At 45.3% G+C, this 16,266-nt stretch overlaps 1 protein-coding gene across 2 annotated transcripts in view; it reads right to left on the bottom strand.

Moving 5' to 3' along the window:
• Positions 1-9,990: 9,990 nt before the first annotated feature.
• PARP8 (poly(ADP-ribose) polymerase family member 8) overlaps positions 9,991-16,266 on the bottom strand; it is a 132,011-nt gene continuing 125,735 nt past the window's right edge. For both annotated transcript variants that reach the window (XM_054715341.1, XM_054715342.1), the window contains one exon: positions 9,991-10,207. In XM_054715341.1, coding sequence (XP_054571316.1) covers positions 10,105-10,207 — 103 coding nt within the window. In that variant the 3' untranslated portion in view covers positions 9,991-10,104. The remainder of the gene's footprint in view (positions 10,208-16,266) is intronic.

Below are 16,266 nucleotides of genomic sequence, written 5' to 3'. Positions count from 1 at the left end.
AAAAGTATTGGCTGCTAACTTACTCAGGGTGGCGGTGAATATGAAAAACAACAACACAAAAACAATAGAAGCACAGCTTTCTGTGTTTGTTTATGGGGAGGAGCTTCCGGTCTAGAGGAGGCACGGAGGCAAGTGGGAGCTGTGACCTACAGCAGACGGTGGCGGAACCACCAGAAATGCCCAAGCTCACGGCTGGGAGATGGCGTGTGCGACGGGAAATAGAAGTTCTAGGCAGTGACTCTGTAACATGTGAATGCAGGTGGGAACGTGCTCAGTTTCTTCACAGAGGACCCGCATGCCATGCTAGGATGTGTGGGCCACCGAGTGAGGAGAAACCACAGGGCCTTTGGAGGGAGACTCTGCCAGGTCTTCAAGGCCCCGTGCACCACCCTATCGCCTGCCTGCGATCGCAACTGCCTCTGCCTGTGCTCCCCTCGACTGTAGACGCTTCCAGGGCAAGAACCACTTCTTGAAGGCGACCCCTGAGCATGTAGAGACACCTGCCCCAGAAACCGGCACATACCATGGGCTAAACCAAAGAGTGTTCTGAAGAGATAAAGGACAACATCACAGCAGTCCACAGCAGCAGAGATACTTTGGAGACTTTCCCCCCGCCCCCCAACATTTTATTGGTGACAAAAGAGCTTAAAACAAATTGCCCCAAAATCGGAAGTGACATTGCCTTGGTACAGATGCTCCTTGATTTGGAAAACTCAGGAGTAACTGCTGCTCCAGGGTGAACAAAAGCCAACAGCACAGAGGGAGGTAGGGCACTCCAAGGCAGGCACCGGGCAGGGGGAGGCCCACGGGATCACAGCAGAAGCCTATCCAAGCGCAATGCCTCTAGGTGGCCTCCCAAAGGCCCTACAGCAGTGGTTCTCAACCTTTCTAATGCTGCGACCCTTTAATACAGCTCCTCATGTTGTGGTGACCCCCAACCATAAAATTATTTTTGTTGCTACTTCATAACTGTTATTTTGCTACAGTTCATTTGTTAATGAATTCATTTGTTAATGAATCGTAATGTAAATATCTGTGTTTTCCGATGATCTTAGGCTCTACAGCAGCAGTTCTCAACCTGTGGGTCGCGACCCACAGGTTGAGAACCACTAGCAGGGTCACCTAAGACCATCAGAAAACACAGATATTTACATTACGATTCATATCAGTAGCAAAATTACAGTTATGACGTAGCAACGAAAATAATTTTATGGTTGGGGGTCACCACAACATGAGGAACTGTATTAAAGGGTCGCGGCATTAGGAAGGTTGAGAACCACTGCCCTACAGCAAGGGGATAAGAGATTTGACAGTTCTTGAAGATGGAGCGGACGTCGTGGGCAAGAGAGACGGTTTTCCACCTGGTGGCTTTGGGAATGGAGGGGACTGGAGCAGAGATAAGACAGCCAGTACGCCATCAGCACTGCTAGTCCCATGGGAAAGGCCCGGGGCCCTCCTCCAAAGCCTCGTTCTTGGAGTTATGCACGCTGAAGGTTTTTCTGATCCCTGTTAACAGATGCCAATCAGACAACAGTTTAAACCAGCTGGTACAGAGAGAGGGACAAAAGTGGGTTCACCGTTGTTCGTATGGAAAATAATGCAATAATTAATAAATAACCGTACAAGAATGAACTTTGTTTTGTGTACCCACAACTGTAGGCCTACTTGTGCCTCGCCTTGTATTTATGAAATTTAATGTTTTATACATTTTAAAAACGTCTTTATATTGAAAAGTGAGTCATGCATTTTTTCAAATGTGTTTTCAATGTCTACAGGCAGCTTCGTATCTTCCTCGCCTCATGTCCAATGTATGACCAGTCTCCTTCACCCTCAACAAATTAAGGAAACTCCCATAATGAGGATGGAAAGTGATGAATCTATTATTCATTAAATTGTTATGTAGCTAAATGGCCACTCTGCCCCGTTATGTCCCCCAGGACATCCTGGTTCGGTAACAGAGGTAGAGAAGGTATGGAAGAGTGGGAGAGAGACCTCGGTCACTTTCAGACTAAAGTAGTTTGACTCTGTCATCTTTTCCAATCATACTAACAGAAATTTAAAATGCTATTAAACATTAAAGTCATGAAATGAAGCATAACACTAGCAGAGAGATTATTGGTGTGGTAGGGAGAGTGTAATGTTCAGGAATGCATTAAAATGCATTCATCAGCATCCTTCTCATCATCACCATGGGCTCCAGCTCCAGCTCCATCACCTGCAGAAAATGTGGGAACCCTTAGATCTTGGTATCATCTACCCTGTCACCCTGAAGTTTATATTTTCATCTTCCCATTATTCATCTTCACTTTGGATCACGCAATACCTGGATGGGAAGGTCATTTTTTTACGCAAAAGAGCGCCAAAAAAAGTGGTAACTAAGTCAGTGCTACAGGAGAAGGACAAAGTACTGCAGGAATTTGGAGCAGAAAAACATCGTTTATGGCCGGGTGCTCCAGAACATATTCATGTACTTGAGGGTACATGAGCTTAGCCTTGAATTATGGATAGATTTGCGATAGGCAGGCACTCAAGGAAAAAGATTCTGAGGCATAAATTGAAGAAAGCTCTACTGCTCCTCTGCTGCTATATATCAGAACCACAACGTTGACTATGCTGTAAGCCTACTACTGTGAAGAAATATGGATCCCAGAAGTTAACCAGGAAATACATAAAGAATAGAAATGTTCCCAACTACACAGCCGCAAAAAGTAAGTTAGACGTCACAGACTAGTTAGCACGTGCAGTGAAATCCGTTACAATTTATGCCATGCTAGAAGGATGCAGGCTCTCCAGAGGTAATTTATTTCCCCATTGACTTGTAATTATAGGTGTACTTAGTTCTATCGCTGATTTATTTTATTGGTAATGAATATTAGTACTTTAGCTTGAAGTATCATCTGCCATGTACGTCAAGTAGTTAATGCAAATGAACTCTTAAATATGCTGAGGAAGCTCATTATTTAAGGTAATTATTTAGCAAAGCAATGATCCTTTGGTTATGCAAATTACTGACATTAAATTATAAATTGGTAAGTATCCAGTTTTATGTTTCATTCTGGGCCCTCAAAATGACCTTTCCATCCAGGGATTGCTTGATCCAAAGTCAAGATGAATAATGGCAAGATGAAAATATAAACTTCAAGGGTGACAGGGTAGATTATACCAAGATCTAAGGGTTCCCACATTTTCTGCAGGTGATGGAGCTGGAGCTGGAGCCCATGGTGATGATGATGATGATGATGATGATGATGATGATGATGGCGGCTTTGGCTTGTTATATACCCCCTGCTGGACCCTTGTTTAGATTGATTGTCACTTTATTTCAAGACCACCTTCATCAGATAGACATTTATGGTTTACATATTTGTGTATCTACTAAGCACCAAACATTTATCAGGTACCGGAAGTCACCTGTGTCTGGCGGCACGGAGGAGGGCTGATGAGGAAAAGCAGGCAAGTCAATCAGCCTCCTCATTGTCTGCACCTTGCGGTAGAGACAGTGTTGCCAGCCACTGCTTCAGTCAGTCCTCGCGCCCCTGCACACCAACAGGAACAGAAGAACCTTGATTGATCTCCAAGAAAGGCCCAGAGGGAAGTCACGCTCGTTGTACCAGGTTACCCTCTCATACACACCGGGTCTGCTTTCCTCACTTACTGCTTCGTCCTAAACCCCGTCTCCTCCACCTACTTCTTTCCTCAGGACCCCACCCGTCCCGCGTACCCTCGTCAGAATGACAAAAACCAGTCTCTGCCATTTCTTGCTTCTGCCAGTCTTGGAAATCCTCCTGAACACAGCTGCCAGCATGCTCCCAGCCCCACTGTCACGTCACTCACCGAAGGCTGACAGCCCCCATGACCAGGCACAGTAAGTGCAGACTTAGCTCCTTGCAGGCTCTAAAACAAAACCACGCCAGCCTTGCAATGGTAGCTACTCAATCCCCATCAGGCCTGTCTCCTCATTGACTCTCCCACCAGCCTGCTGTCATTCTTGTATTTGCTGTGTGTGCTGCCACGCTGGGATTTTAGCGATAATAAACACGGCTTATTCGACAGGACAGAGATGAGACTCAGAGACCCTGACCTAGTGACCCTGACCCCCTTGGCAAGCCACTTAACTTATCATCTGTAAGAGACAAAGATATCTGCTAACATTTCATAGAGTTATTTTGTCAGGAAAATGAGACAATCTACAGAAAGTACTTTCTAAATCAGGCGTCCTCAAACTACGGCCCGCGGGCCACATGCAGGTGTTTTTTGCCATTTTGTTTTTTTACTTCAAAACAAGGTATGTGCAGTGTGCATAGGAATTTGTTCATAGTTGTTGTTTTTTTAAACTATAGTCCGGCCCTCCAACGGTCTGAGGGACAGTGAACTGGCCCCCTGTTTAAAAAGTTTGAGGACCCCTGTATTATGATGTGCTACATAAAGCAAATCCTATCTAATCAAAATCTTATCTTACCTGAAATTCAAGAAGACATCATTTTTAAACTATGTATTTGGCACCTTTGAAATTTCCGTTCTTCTTGGATGAAGTTACAGGTCACTACTATTTGAGATAATTAAACAGAGGGACCTGGAATTGGAGAGCAGACACAGAGGCCAAATGAATATTCAACAAATTCTCAGGGACTCTCAGCGTGGGCTTCCCACAAAACCAGCCTCTCTCTGCAGCTTTAGGTTAACCTGGGGCCTAGGCCCACACTCCCACCAGCACATCCCCTTGAGGAGGAACGGAGCCGTGTCCCAGGAGTGACAGGTGTAGACGTCAGTGAGGCTGAGCCACAAAGTCAAAAAGCTGTCATAAAAAATTTGGTCGAGGAATCAAAAACTAAAACTTCAAAAAATTAAGTGCATCATGTCCAGGGCGAAGGCAGATGGACAAGTGAATCGTTGGGACTTGGTTGCGAAAGGATTATGCAAAGTGGTGTCAATAGAAATGCATTTGTTTTCTTTTCCCAAAGAGATGGAAAGCTCCTTAAGGCCAAGGCAAAAGATGAGTAATCTCTATGTAAGGAATAGGGTCCTTAGACTGACTAGACCTTGAACAAGCATTTGTGGAGTAACTGAAATCAAGCCTCACAAATAGGCATTTGCTATCTCTGGTTTCCTAGCTGGAAATGTAACAGAAGTAAGACATTATTTTATTTATGAGAATAAACTTAGCTCCCCATAAACATTCACTATTAATGTGTTCAGAGAGCTATATTTCTTTATGGACCAAAGTCTTATTCAGTTAGTGAGATGTATTAAAAAATCATTCCCCGATTATTAACCAAGTCAGAAACGCTTAGGAAATGCAGGCGGGTTCCTTTGAAATGCTCCTTTTGGTATCATGCCAAGGCGTTTGTACACAGAGCACACAGACACAATACAAAAATCTTTCTTTTCGATCCTGTATTTCTTGACATAATCTGAAATTAAAGTGGTACTCACACGATCAATAAATCTATAGCAACTATTTGGAGAAAACTGGCAAAAATATATTTTTCTTTTATTCCCTCTTATTTTAAAGGTATTTTATAAGCGAACAGGGCAACCTCATTTTTAGAGTTTGTCGAGAACGTCAAGTATCTGGTCCCCAGAAGCAAGATTCATCCTGAGGGGGATCTAAGCCTGCGCGAGTTTCCAAAGTAGTGCCCACATATACCGTGCATGTTAAACAAATTCAGATTTATTGAAAGTAAACATTTACATAGACTACAATGTTAGGACTATTACAAAGCTGGATAAAAGAGGCTTGGTAGCAATAGAAAGCAAGTGCAATAAAAAGTGAATAGAGAAAATATTTGGCCTTAGTGATCTCTTGGCAGTATTTACATTATGTACATATTGTTAAATATTTATAATAACTCTAAGGCACCAAAGGCTACAGAGCAGGTTGCAATACTATTTGTGCACAGAATTCAAGAAATTTATTGTAAAGAAAGGCTATATAGTTAAAGAAACACAGGCATATCTTTGTGTTTACAGAAAGGAGTGGCTGCATATTTTAAAATCTCAAGTGATACATTAAATATTGGGCAGATTGAAGAAATTATTTTTAGAACATTAAATTATGTGGCCTATGTAAATAAGCGCTATTTTTTTACTGACCCGCTGGTAAATGTGTAATGGAATCTATTCTTCAACACAGCTTCTTCACACTCGTGGGTATGTTTTGTCTAAAAACTACTTGAAATTCTTTTGACCTACAAAAAATGTATCCTAATATGCCATGTTTACAAAATCCCCAAGAAAAATTAACTGGGTCATAATGTACATCAAATTGACATATAATGGACAAAAATTTAGCAGGCATTCAATGCCAAAAATACTCGAATGTTTCGTCTGCCATTCTGGCATAGGAATTGGGTATTTTAATCCTTTCACTATTTAGGGTGGGCAAATTTGTGGGTTTGGGTGAATGGACATAAAATTGGCCCATGTAGAAAACCAATCTTAAAGAGAACTAATTATTTTCAAATGTTGCCGCTTTAAATCTCTTTTCATAACACATTGGATGTTAACTATGTCATTCATCACCAGGGACTGAAACAGCTGTATTACTGTGCTGTCACGGGGCAATCAACAATATCTCTGTCTAGTATGGTCTTGACTATTGAATAGTTTGATGGCTTCTGTTTGTAAAACTCCTTTTCTTTCTTATACTGGAAACTCAATTTACCTTGACAAAGAGTCTATCATTTGTCTTGAGGTAGTGTTATGATGAAGAATTCCGCGAGACAATAGAATAACATCGTAATATTTTAAAAATGTGCTTCAGGTGCCACCATGAAAACCTTCCATTTGGACGGTGGACCGTCCTCGGTTGAGTGACCCGTTAGACAAAATCACTGCCTGATGAAGTCACCCAGACTTAACAAGGATGACAGCTTTTCGCCTTAAAACGTCCCGAAAGCCCACGCCCTAATGAAGTTGTGGTATTGTGGTATCAAGTCCTGCTAAGGTTCTTTCAATGACAACAGACTTGCGTAGGAAAGGTTTCCTGTCTTTTAAGCAAAGGGGAGCCCAATGGAGGATTTCTTTTCTAAGCGCTTCCATGAGAAACATTCAGAGCATTAACAACAGCTTGGGTTGGTTTCTTACATCACATAGTATTTCACAGTAAGCCCTTAAGCTTACTACCTTATTATTGAAATTTTGTACTCCTATTCAAAATTTTAAATTTAAAAACCACCTTCAAGGCCAACATCTGAGATTTGCTGAGCAACGAAAATACAAACCATTTCAACGTAATGCAATCTAAGGCACCACTAGAGTACCTTACCATAGTGCGTTCTATAGTAATAATATAGTATTGCTTTTTCTCTTCTCCAATGTTCAACTATTTTATTTTTTTTAATACAGTGAATGATAAAAGAGGACAAATTATTCATAGTGAAATGTTTACAAAATCAGTAATGGCAGAAAAAAAATAGAACGAATAAATGAGGTTCTTCTTCCCTTACTCCAAGAGCGAAAATAAATGACTGCCTTTGCTCAGTGGGTTCATATTAAGAAGTAATGGCTACACAATTAATAAACTATTACAAAGCAGCAGTGAACAGACTTCAAATAATCATAAAAATACAATACAATATCACGTTTGGAATCATCAAGTCAATGGATAGTATCTTAATGGGGGGACTGAATCAAGGCAAGACAACAACAATGTTCAGACATCCACCTTGTAAGGACTTGCGTGGACCTTGGAAGCGTGGTGTTCATTTACTCACGGTATTTATTAAAATTAGATTCTTTAGAAATCAAGGTAGGCATCAGTATCCTGTAGCATACTGATACCAACATGTCAATGAAAAGACAGGCTCCACTTAGAATATTTGCTTACAAAGGATCTGACAATTTTTGGAAAAAGAACTGAAAACGTGTCATTCTGCCTGGCAATAGCATTCCATTCCATTATCATTAGAAGTCACCCCATTTTGTCATCATTAAAGGAGCCTATTGTCTAGAATTTCATTAGCCATTAAAAAGGATCAAATACTTTCCTTGCTCTGAGAGGTGAACCTGCTTTCATTCTTTACTTGGCACAAGAGTCTGCGATGCTAGCTTTTCCTCCCCTCCCTAGTCTCCCAGTCCTTGACGCTACGCTGGCACGTCAGATTCTAAGGCTACACACCTGCCAGGCCACTCCGCTGTGCAGTAAGCCCTTACTGGGTTAGGTCAGTGGCCTGCCATCATGCGTGGAGGCTCTGTAGAGTTTGGGGAGGTGCCCCAGTGGTCCTAGTGCCAAACAGTGGGGCTCCAGGATCTCGATTTCCAAATCCTGCTATTACATCTTCATATTTATGTCAGATATAAAATGTCCCATCAAAGTAATTCGGGGGGAAAAATAATCTTGTTGCTTAAAAACGTTTTTTAAAACACAGTCCAAGGGACGTGGGAGGCTTAAGCAAGGATTCCTCTGGCGCTCCCCAAGTCCTCCAGCGTCTGCTCGCGGGACTAAACGAGACGCCGCCCCTGGGCCCCCGAAGGCCAACATGACCCCTCAGGCTCACTTTGGGTTCAACACAGATCAAGGTCTTAAGCGGATGGGGTCGCAAGGATTAATCTCCCAGCCACTTCAGGTCTCTGTCTGCAGAGATCAATTAGTTACAATAGAAGAAAACAAAAGATCCCTACACACTTCCACAGCAGCCCGGAACGCTGCGGAGGGCCTCCTCTTCCTCACCTTCTACGCCAAAGGAAATAAACACAGAAGTTGTTAACGTTAGACTTGCAAATGACTACACGCGGTTATTTTTTTTCTAAGTCCATTAGAATCAGATCTGAGCCTTGATTCAGGGTTTGAATAGAGTGGCAGACACGATCATTACACGGCTCTCGTGAATGGCCTATTCCCAAGACATCGCGCGGGAAAGTGAGACACTGGCAGTGACCACTTGTAACGACTGAGAACAATATTAGGACCCAAAGGAACAAGACATGCTGTTGGCAATCACATGACCAGGGACAGGAGGACGGGCGCTGGTGTTGTTGTTCCCTATAAACTTATTTTGTGTTCTTTTAATATAAAAGAAACTTCAAAGTTTATCTTCTTTCTCAATATGAAAAAAAAATATGCAGAGGTATTAGATGAAAAAATATAAAAATGCTGGTGTGGTCTAAATAAATTTAAAAAAACGTTCCATTGTAGGAAATAAAAAATAGATACTGTCTGTTATAATTCTGAGACCTTTTGTTGAATACATGTGATCATTTCCGTGGAGATTTAGTCCGCCAGGGGTGGCTATATTTCCAAATTTAGACTTCTACATAATATTATTAACGAGTTGAATTTTAACCGAAGAAAACATTCTTTAAACAAATAGAGAAATTGTTAGCAAATACTGTCAGTGAATGAATAATGGTGAATTTGGCTCATATCTTGGTTTCTGTCCAGATTTACTGCTTACTGAATATTATTTCTTGTCACTGAATGAGCGTAGAATTGTGGAGCTACGCCACCTGTTGCCACAATACACACGTGCATATATACATACACATGTGCACAGGCACACATTCTGATGCATGAGTCTATAGATATGTATATTACAAACTTTTGGGCAAAGCATTGCATCTAAGAGTAATTGTTTTCGTATAAGGAAAAATAACAGGAGAATAGGAAACATCCCTCCTCAAAATAGTTGAATGTTCATACCACTAAGTATATATATACATATATATAGCACGTCAGAATGTGCAAACATCATTTTACTTATTGCAAAGTATCTTAGAGATTTAGACTTCATTATAAAACGTTCTCAATGCGATTTTGGTAACCTAAAGTGTCGGTATATAATACCAAACTTCCAATTAAAGAGTTTAATATAAAAATATCAGCACAAAACTGCTTTTTCAATCTGTTTATTGTGTGAGCAACCCAAACTTCAGTTTAAGTGCTGTTGTAAGTTTATTACTAGATTCCATAACCCTACAATTGGTAAATTTCATACCGTTTTAGGTATTTAATGAGATACTTAGAAATACTAAGAAAAAAATCAGTATTCAAAGGATTAACTTTGTTTATAATAACAATAAATTAGTTCATCTTCTTCTTCAGTTCAAAACCCAGCTTTGAACCCGAGGAAAGCTTTCCGACCCCGTGAGCGAGACGGCGGTCCTTCAGCCGGTAGCCGTCTGGTTGCCGATGACGCGCAGGATCTCCTTGTGGATGCCCCCTTCTTGCGTGTTGATATTGGCATCGCCCACTTGGCCGTCTTCATAGCTGCGGCACAAAGCAGAGACATGGCACGTGAACAAGGGGCAGCGCCCCAGGCACTCAGAGAGCACCTCCAACAGCTCAGAAAGGCCGTTTGCTGCCGAGACGGCAGCCCGGGGAAGCAACAGCGCAGGCCGGCGACCTCTCTGCTGCATTCCGATCGATCGCGCCTGTGCACCGCGCAGAGGAGCTGGCGCTACTCCACACCCGGTCATGCCTCGCCCTCGCCCTCGCCCTCGCCCTCGCCCTTCCTTCCTGGGAAATTTTAACTTCTAATCTTCCACAAAGCCCGCCGGAGCTGCAGGGAGCGCTCTGAGCAGACAGGCCACAGCGGTTCATGAAGTCCGGGTCAAGTTCATGCTCCTTAGACCCTGGCTGCTCCCGCTGCGCTCACTTCCTCTCCAGCGACTCGAAGAAAGCGCCTCGCTTGCGGCCATGCCTCTCCAAGCCCACCTCTGCTTACTACCCCGGTGACCAGTGAGGCCTTCCCCTGACCACGGGCGGCTCCACGGGTCTGAGATAACGTGTCATTGATGCGGGTCTCAGATAACATCTCATGGATGCGGGTCTGAGATAACGTGTCATGGATGCGGGTCTGAGATAACATCTCATGGATGCGGGTCTGAGATAACATCTCATGGATGCGGGTCTGAGATAACATCTCATTGATGCGGGTCTGAGATAACATCTCATGGATGCAGGTCTGAGATAACATCTCATGGATGCGGGTCTGAGATAAAGTTCTCATAGATGCGGGTCTGAGATAACGTCTCATGGATGCGGGTCTGAGTTAACGTCTCATGGATGCGGGTCTGAGATAACGTCTCATGGATGCGGGTCTGAGATAACATCTCATGGATGCGGGTCTGAGATAAAGTTCTCATAGATGCGGGTCTGAGATAACATCTCATGGATGCGGGTCTGAGATAACATCTCATGGATGCGGGTCTGAGATAACGTCTCATTGATGCGGGTCTCAGATAACGTTTTCATGGATGCGCACACGCGCTAAGCTTAGCCAAGCCACCATGGTGACAACGCAAGCTGAAAGACAGCAATTTTCGAGTCCTTTAGAAAGACATAATTACATCCTAGATGCTAATTCAACTCCTCACATAAACTTACTTGGGCAATAAAAATTTCCCAAGAATGAATTTTTAAACATCCATGATAACATTCAGAGCAGAACAGGCAATGAATTAATTTTACTTCGTGGGAATGACTTCAAGACGGAAGCTTTAGAGAAGCAGTAAGTGCTCCCAAACAGATATAACCAGGCAAGCCGGGCTCGGAGAGTCATGTCTCTCCCTCGCCACACACAGAGAGAGCCAACACAGGGAAACGAAGCAGATGGCACAGCAGTGGGAACCCAGGGCCCCTAACCCACTGCTCCAGCACCCGGGGGTAACCATCGGTGTCAGGCTCAAACTCCCACGCACTGACTCAAGGGTGCCTGCCATCACTGCTATTCTTACCACACAAGGGTGTGCACACACGTACACGTAGGACTGTATATGTACATGTAAATGCAGGACCCTCCATGCTGGAATACTACTGCAAGGGAAAGAATGGTGTACGTGGTACACAGCCAGTTATAAATATGTCCTCAGATCCAGCAGTGCGTTCCCTGTGAAGAACCAGAGACTGTGTAAAGTGAGATGCTTTAGCGGTGTTGAGATCTAGTCAGGTGCTTTCTGGAAGAATAGGTAAAGATGCATATTTTACTGGGCAGAACGTTTGTCACCCTGGTTTTTGAGTAAATCCTGGCTCCCCATTGGCTGAGGGTCAGCGAAGCAGCCGTAAATCTGAGCCGAGGCTGGGGAGGTGACCTGCCCACCGGAGACAGTGAGGTTTGACCAAGCCAGCCTGGCCAGCGCCGCCAGGAGGCGGACGATGGAAAACAACAGAGAATGACGGAAAGGGAACAAACCAGCTATCAGGAAGACATGGTCCTCTGAGAGAAGTGGGAAGAGGGGAAGGTCTGAGAACTGTTTAGGTCCTTCTTCTTCTTTCTTTTTAATATGTTTTTATTGGTTTTTAGAGAGAGGGAAAGGGAAGGAAAGCTCAGACATGTGATGACTGGTGGCACTAGGGCACTGACTTCAAGGGAGAGAGACAGAAACATCCATGGGAGAGAAATGCCAACACTGATCGGCTGCCTCATGCACGCCCCCTACTGGGGATCGAGCCTGCAACCTGGGCATGTGCCCTGATTGGGAATCAAACGTGACCTCCTGGTTCATAGGCCCACACTCAACCACTGAGCCACACCGACCAGGATGTTTTGGTCCTTGATGGCTTCCCAATTTCAAACACCAGCCCATTTGCATCTCCACTGTGAATTTCCTCATATGCACGCATGTTTGTTCGCGCTCCGTGGTATTTTGGGTACAGTCAACACACCTACTGTGTCCTCTCTACTTTGGACACAGTGCTGAAAAAGGTACCCAGTCTCCACAGGACCATCCGCACTCCCTCTAGATGAAAGCTGACCTTTGGTTAAGATTTGTCTGTAATATAAAACAGTTCCTTTTCCCCACCGGCCACTGGAGTCGCTTGTCTAACCCTACACCTCTACTGCCAGGCACTGACACCGGCGGCCCCTGGCCGCCTCGTTGATGGATTCAGGAGATTTTATCTGCTCTAAACGCTCCAGTCTGCAGCATGTGATATTGCTCTTGTTTGTATTTTTAATTTTACTTTTCAGGTGGCATTCAATATTATTTTCTATTGGTTTCAGGTGTGCAGCGTAGGGTTAGTCCAGTGGTCAGCAAACTGCGGCTCGTGAGCCACATGCAGCTCTTTGGCCCCTTGAGTGTGGCTCTTCCACAAAATACCACGGCCTGGGCGAGTCTATTTTGAAGAAGTGGCGTTAGAAGAAGTTTAAGTTTAAAAAATTTGGCTCTCAAAAGGAATTTCAATCGATGTACTGTTGATATTTGGCTCTGTTGACTAATGAGTTTGCCGACCACTGGGTTAGACAGGCATGTACTTTACAAAGTGACACCCCCCCCCCGCCCCCATATTTCCAGTACCCGCCTGGCCCCATACACAGTGATTCCGATAGACGGGCTGTATTCCCGGTGCTGCACTTCCATCCCCGGAGAGCACAGGGGGAGGGGGAGGGGGAGGGAGAGCGAGAGCGAGAGCGAGGCTGAGATGGAAAGTGTTAAGGAAAAGGCCCATTTCCCCACTGCCAATGAAGCCTGAAGGACGTGCATCAGCTCGAGAGTAAACTGGCCCAAAGCAGTCAGTGTCTGAAACTCTGGAGCAGACCTGATTCTAAGGGGAAACCGACTGCCCCGCCGTGGTGGGCTGGCAGCGCGCAGACACGTGGCCATGGTGGCACAGGGCACCGGCCTCGGCAGACGCGCACTCGGTGGCTCTTCGTTCGCGCTGCAGACAGACGCTGGGTTGTTCATGGGAAGCTCCTTCAAGGCCAGAAAGCAACAGGGTTTTAAAAAGAAACAGAACAAGATCTCAACAGGGAAAGGAGACACTGACCGGGGTTTTATGAAGAAGGAAAAATGAAAGCCCCTAAAAGGGAACAAAAATGGCGTGTGTTCCCAGGAGTATAAAAAGATTACGAAAATTTTAATTGGAAAATCAACCAACTTGCTTCAAAAGCTATGAGAGAGAAAATAAGGCGACACAGGGAACGTGGCTGTTGGGAACTCCCTGGGGGATGTGCGGAAATCTCGAGGATGGGGACTTTGGAATGTTCTGACAACCCTTATTGTCGATCCGGGGTCGCAGCTCTATAGCAAGCCTAAGGCTGGCACAGGTAACTCGTCTCTGTCTCCCTAAATCTGGAACCCAGAAGCAAGAGCCCTGTTTTCCATCAGCAGCAGAAGGACACTCACTGTGGACGGACTGATATCGCGCTCTCACCCAAGTCCCCACGAGAAACCCGATGTGTCCACCCTCTCCATTAAGTTACCACATCGGTCTTTGCTCATGACACCCATTCACTAGCATTCGGTGTTTCTGCACAAGACAACAGGAGAGGCCCAAGTAGGAACATAATTTGCATTTTACTAGGGGAGATAATAGAGTTACGCAAATGACTTTAGGACAAGGAGCCGGGGAGGTGCAAAGACAGGGCGAGAAAAATTAGGGGTGAAGACCAGTACCTCATCTGAGGGGGGCATCTGGAAAGGCCTATGGGGACGCCCGATGTAGAGGGCCCCCTGGGAAGGCACATGGGCATTCCTTAATTATTGTCAGCTGAACCCAGTGGCATCGGCAAAGCCACGCCCTGGGAACACGCCTTGCCAAAAGGGCAAGGGTGTTGTCAGCTTGACCTTCATTTCAGCCCATGGTGTGGGGAAGTGGTTTTGATATCTAAATCCAGCCTAGCACCAGGAGTGCTCAGGGCCTACTCAAGAATGCAAATAATCTTCTTTTGTCTTGACCTTTTGGTGAAACTTCCTGGTATTTGGGATATAAAATAAACTCGCTGTGTCTCTCCATCAGAAGAGGATGGTGGTTCCACCCGGTCCCAGCTTTTTCCTTCTATCTCTGTGTCTTGTCTCTTTCTTTTATTTCTCAATCCCCAGCCACCCCTACTCAGGAACTGGACCTGCTCTCTAGCTGTGCTGGATGCGGAAAGAGAGAAATACCTACACCCATGTGGTCAAGACTTGGGAGACTGGCTGAAGGCAGGGCTGGTGAGAAGGCCAATCACCTGGACTGACTGAGAGTGGACAGAGTCGTGGGAAGAACTCGAAGCTGTTGGACAGAAATTCTACTCCATCGGCGGTCTGCAGGGTAACTGAAGTGAGTCAGTGGGCTCCATGTTGCAGAAGGCCACGTTTGTTAAAAATTGGCAGCCTGCAAGGAATCATCGAAAGTCTGCTTTCGGAAAAGTAATCTATAATAATAAAAGCGTAATATGCTAATTAGGCCAGACAGCCAAACAACCTTCCGGACGCCCTTCCCGACGCCCTTCTGGATGAAGCTGGGGGCTGCGAGGGCCTCTAGTGTGGAATGAACAGCATGATCTTATGTATATGCATAGAAATGTAGGCTACACACCAGAAGAATAACTGTGAGTGGGATGTTATGGGTGATTCTCTCCTCTTCTGCTTACTGTTGGCTTGGTTTCTGTACATTAAACAGGCATCTCAGTTGTGATAACGGTAATGTTTAATAAACCCGGCCTTGTACAAAACAGATTGGGAGCAGGGAGGAAATCCGAGCATGGAGAATAACTGGTATTCCTCGGTGTGCTCCGGGGAGAGAATGGCATATCCATGGAAACAAAGGTACTGACGGGAGGAAACGGAAAAGATGAACTTGGGAGTGATAGCCACAGTGAGCAAAGGCACAGACATGGAAGCCACAGCTCAGGTCCCAAGGCTCTGACACGTGAAATCACTGCACAGATTGGGGAGCAGAGACAGCGGTCAGGGGGTTCAGCAATAATGGGCTCCACTTTGTACATGCTGAGTTTAAGGTGTTCGCAGACTTTCTGAGGGGGGATACTCAGCAAGCAGTTACAATGCGGGCGTTTCATCCACTCCTGCACCTGCCAAGCATGTGTGAGGCACAAACACCAGGCCGACCTCAGGCAGTACAGAGGCATGAAGAAGACCACACGTCTAAGAAGAACCCACAGAGAACCGTGCCCAGGGCACTCCACAGTGACCGGAAGCCGCAGCAGCAGGGAGTGAGGGAAGCTTCCGGAAGGGGGCACGGCAGGCACTAGGATCTCAAGGAGGAGTGGGGACCAGCCCTGGCAGGTGGTGCTCTCCCGTGCTCCGACGGGAGGAGCCTGGAGCAAGGATCTTCTATCAGTGACAACAGTCAGATGGTCAAGAGAGAACAAAGGAACGAGTGGTATGAGTGCCTTCCAGCAGAGAGCTGCCTTGGGCTCACTTCGTCCTCACAGTAATCTCCAGGGGGAGACTGTACACGCACGGAGGCTGCACACACACGGAGGCTGCACACACACACACACACACACACACACACACGGAGGCTGCACACACACACACACACACACAGAAGCTGCACACACACGGAGGCTGCAGGCCACACAGCACCGCCTCTCCCTGCAGCCT

This window comes from Eptesicus fuscus, chromosome 4, assembly GCF_027574615.1.
Source record: "Eptesicus fuscus isolate TK198812 chromosome 4, DD_ASM_mEF_20220401, whole genome shotgun sequence".
Classification (NCBI taxonomy): domain Eukaryota; kingdom Metazoa; phylum Chordata; class Mammalia; order Chiroptera; family Vespertilionidae; genus Eptesicus; species Eptesicus fuscus.
This window is presented reverse-complemented; position numbering and strand designations above follow the sequence as displayed.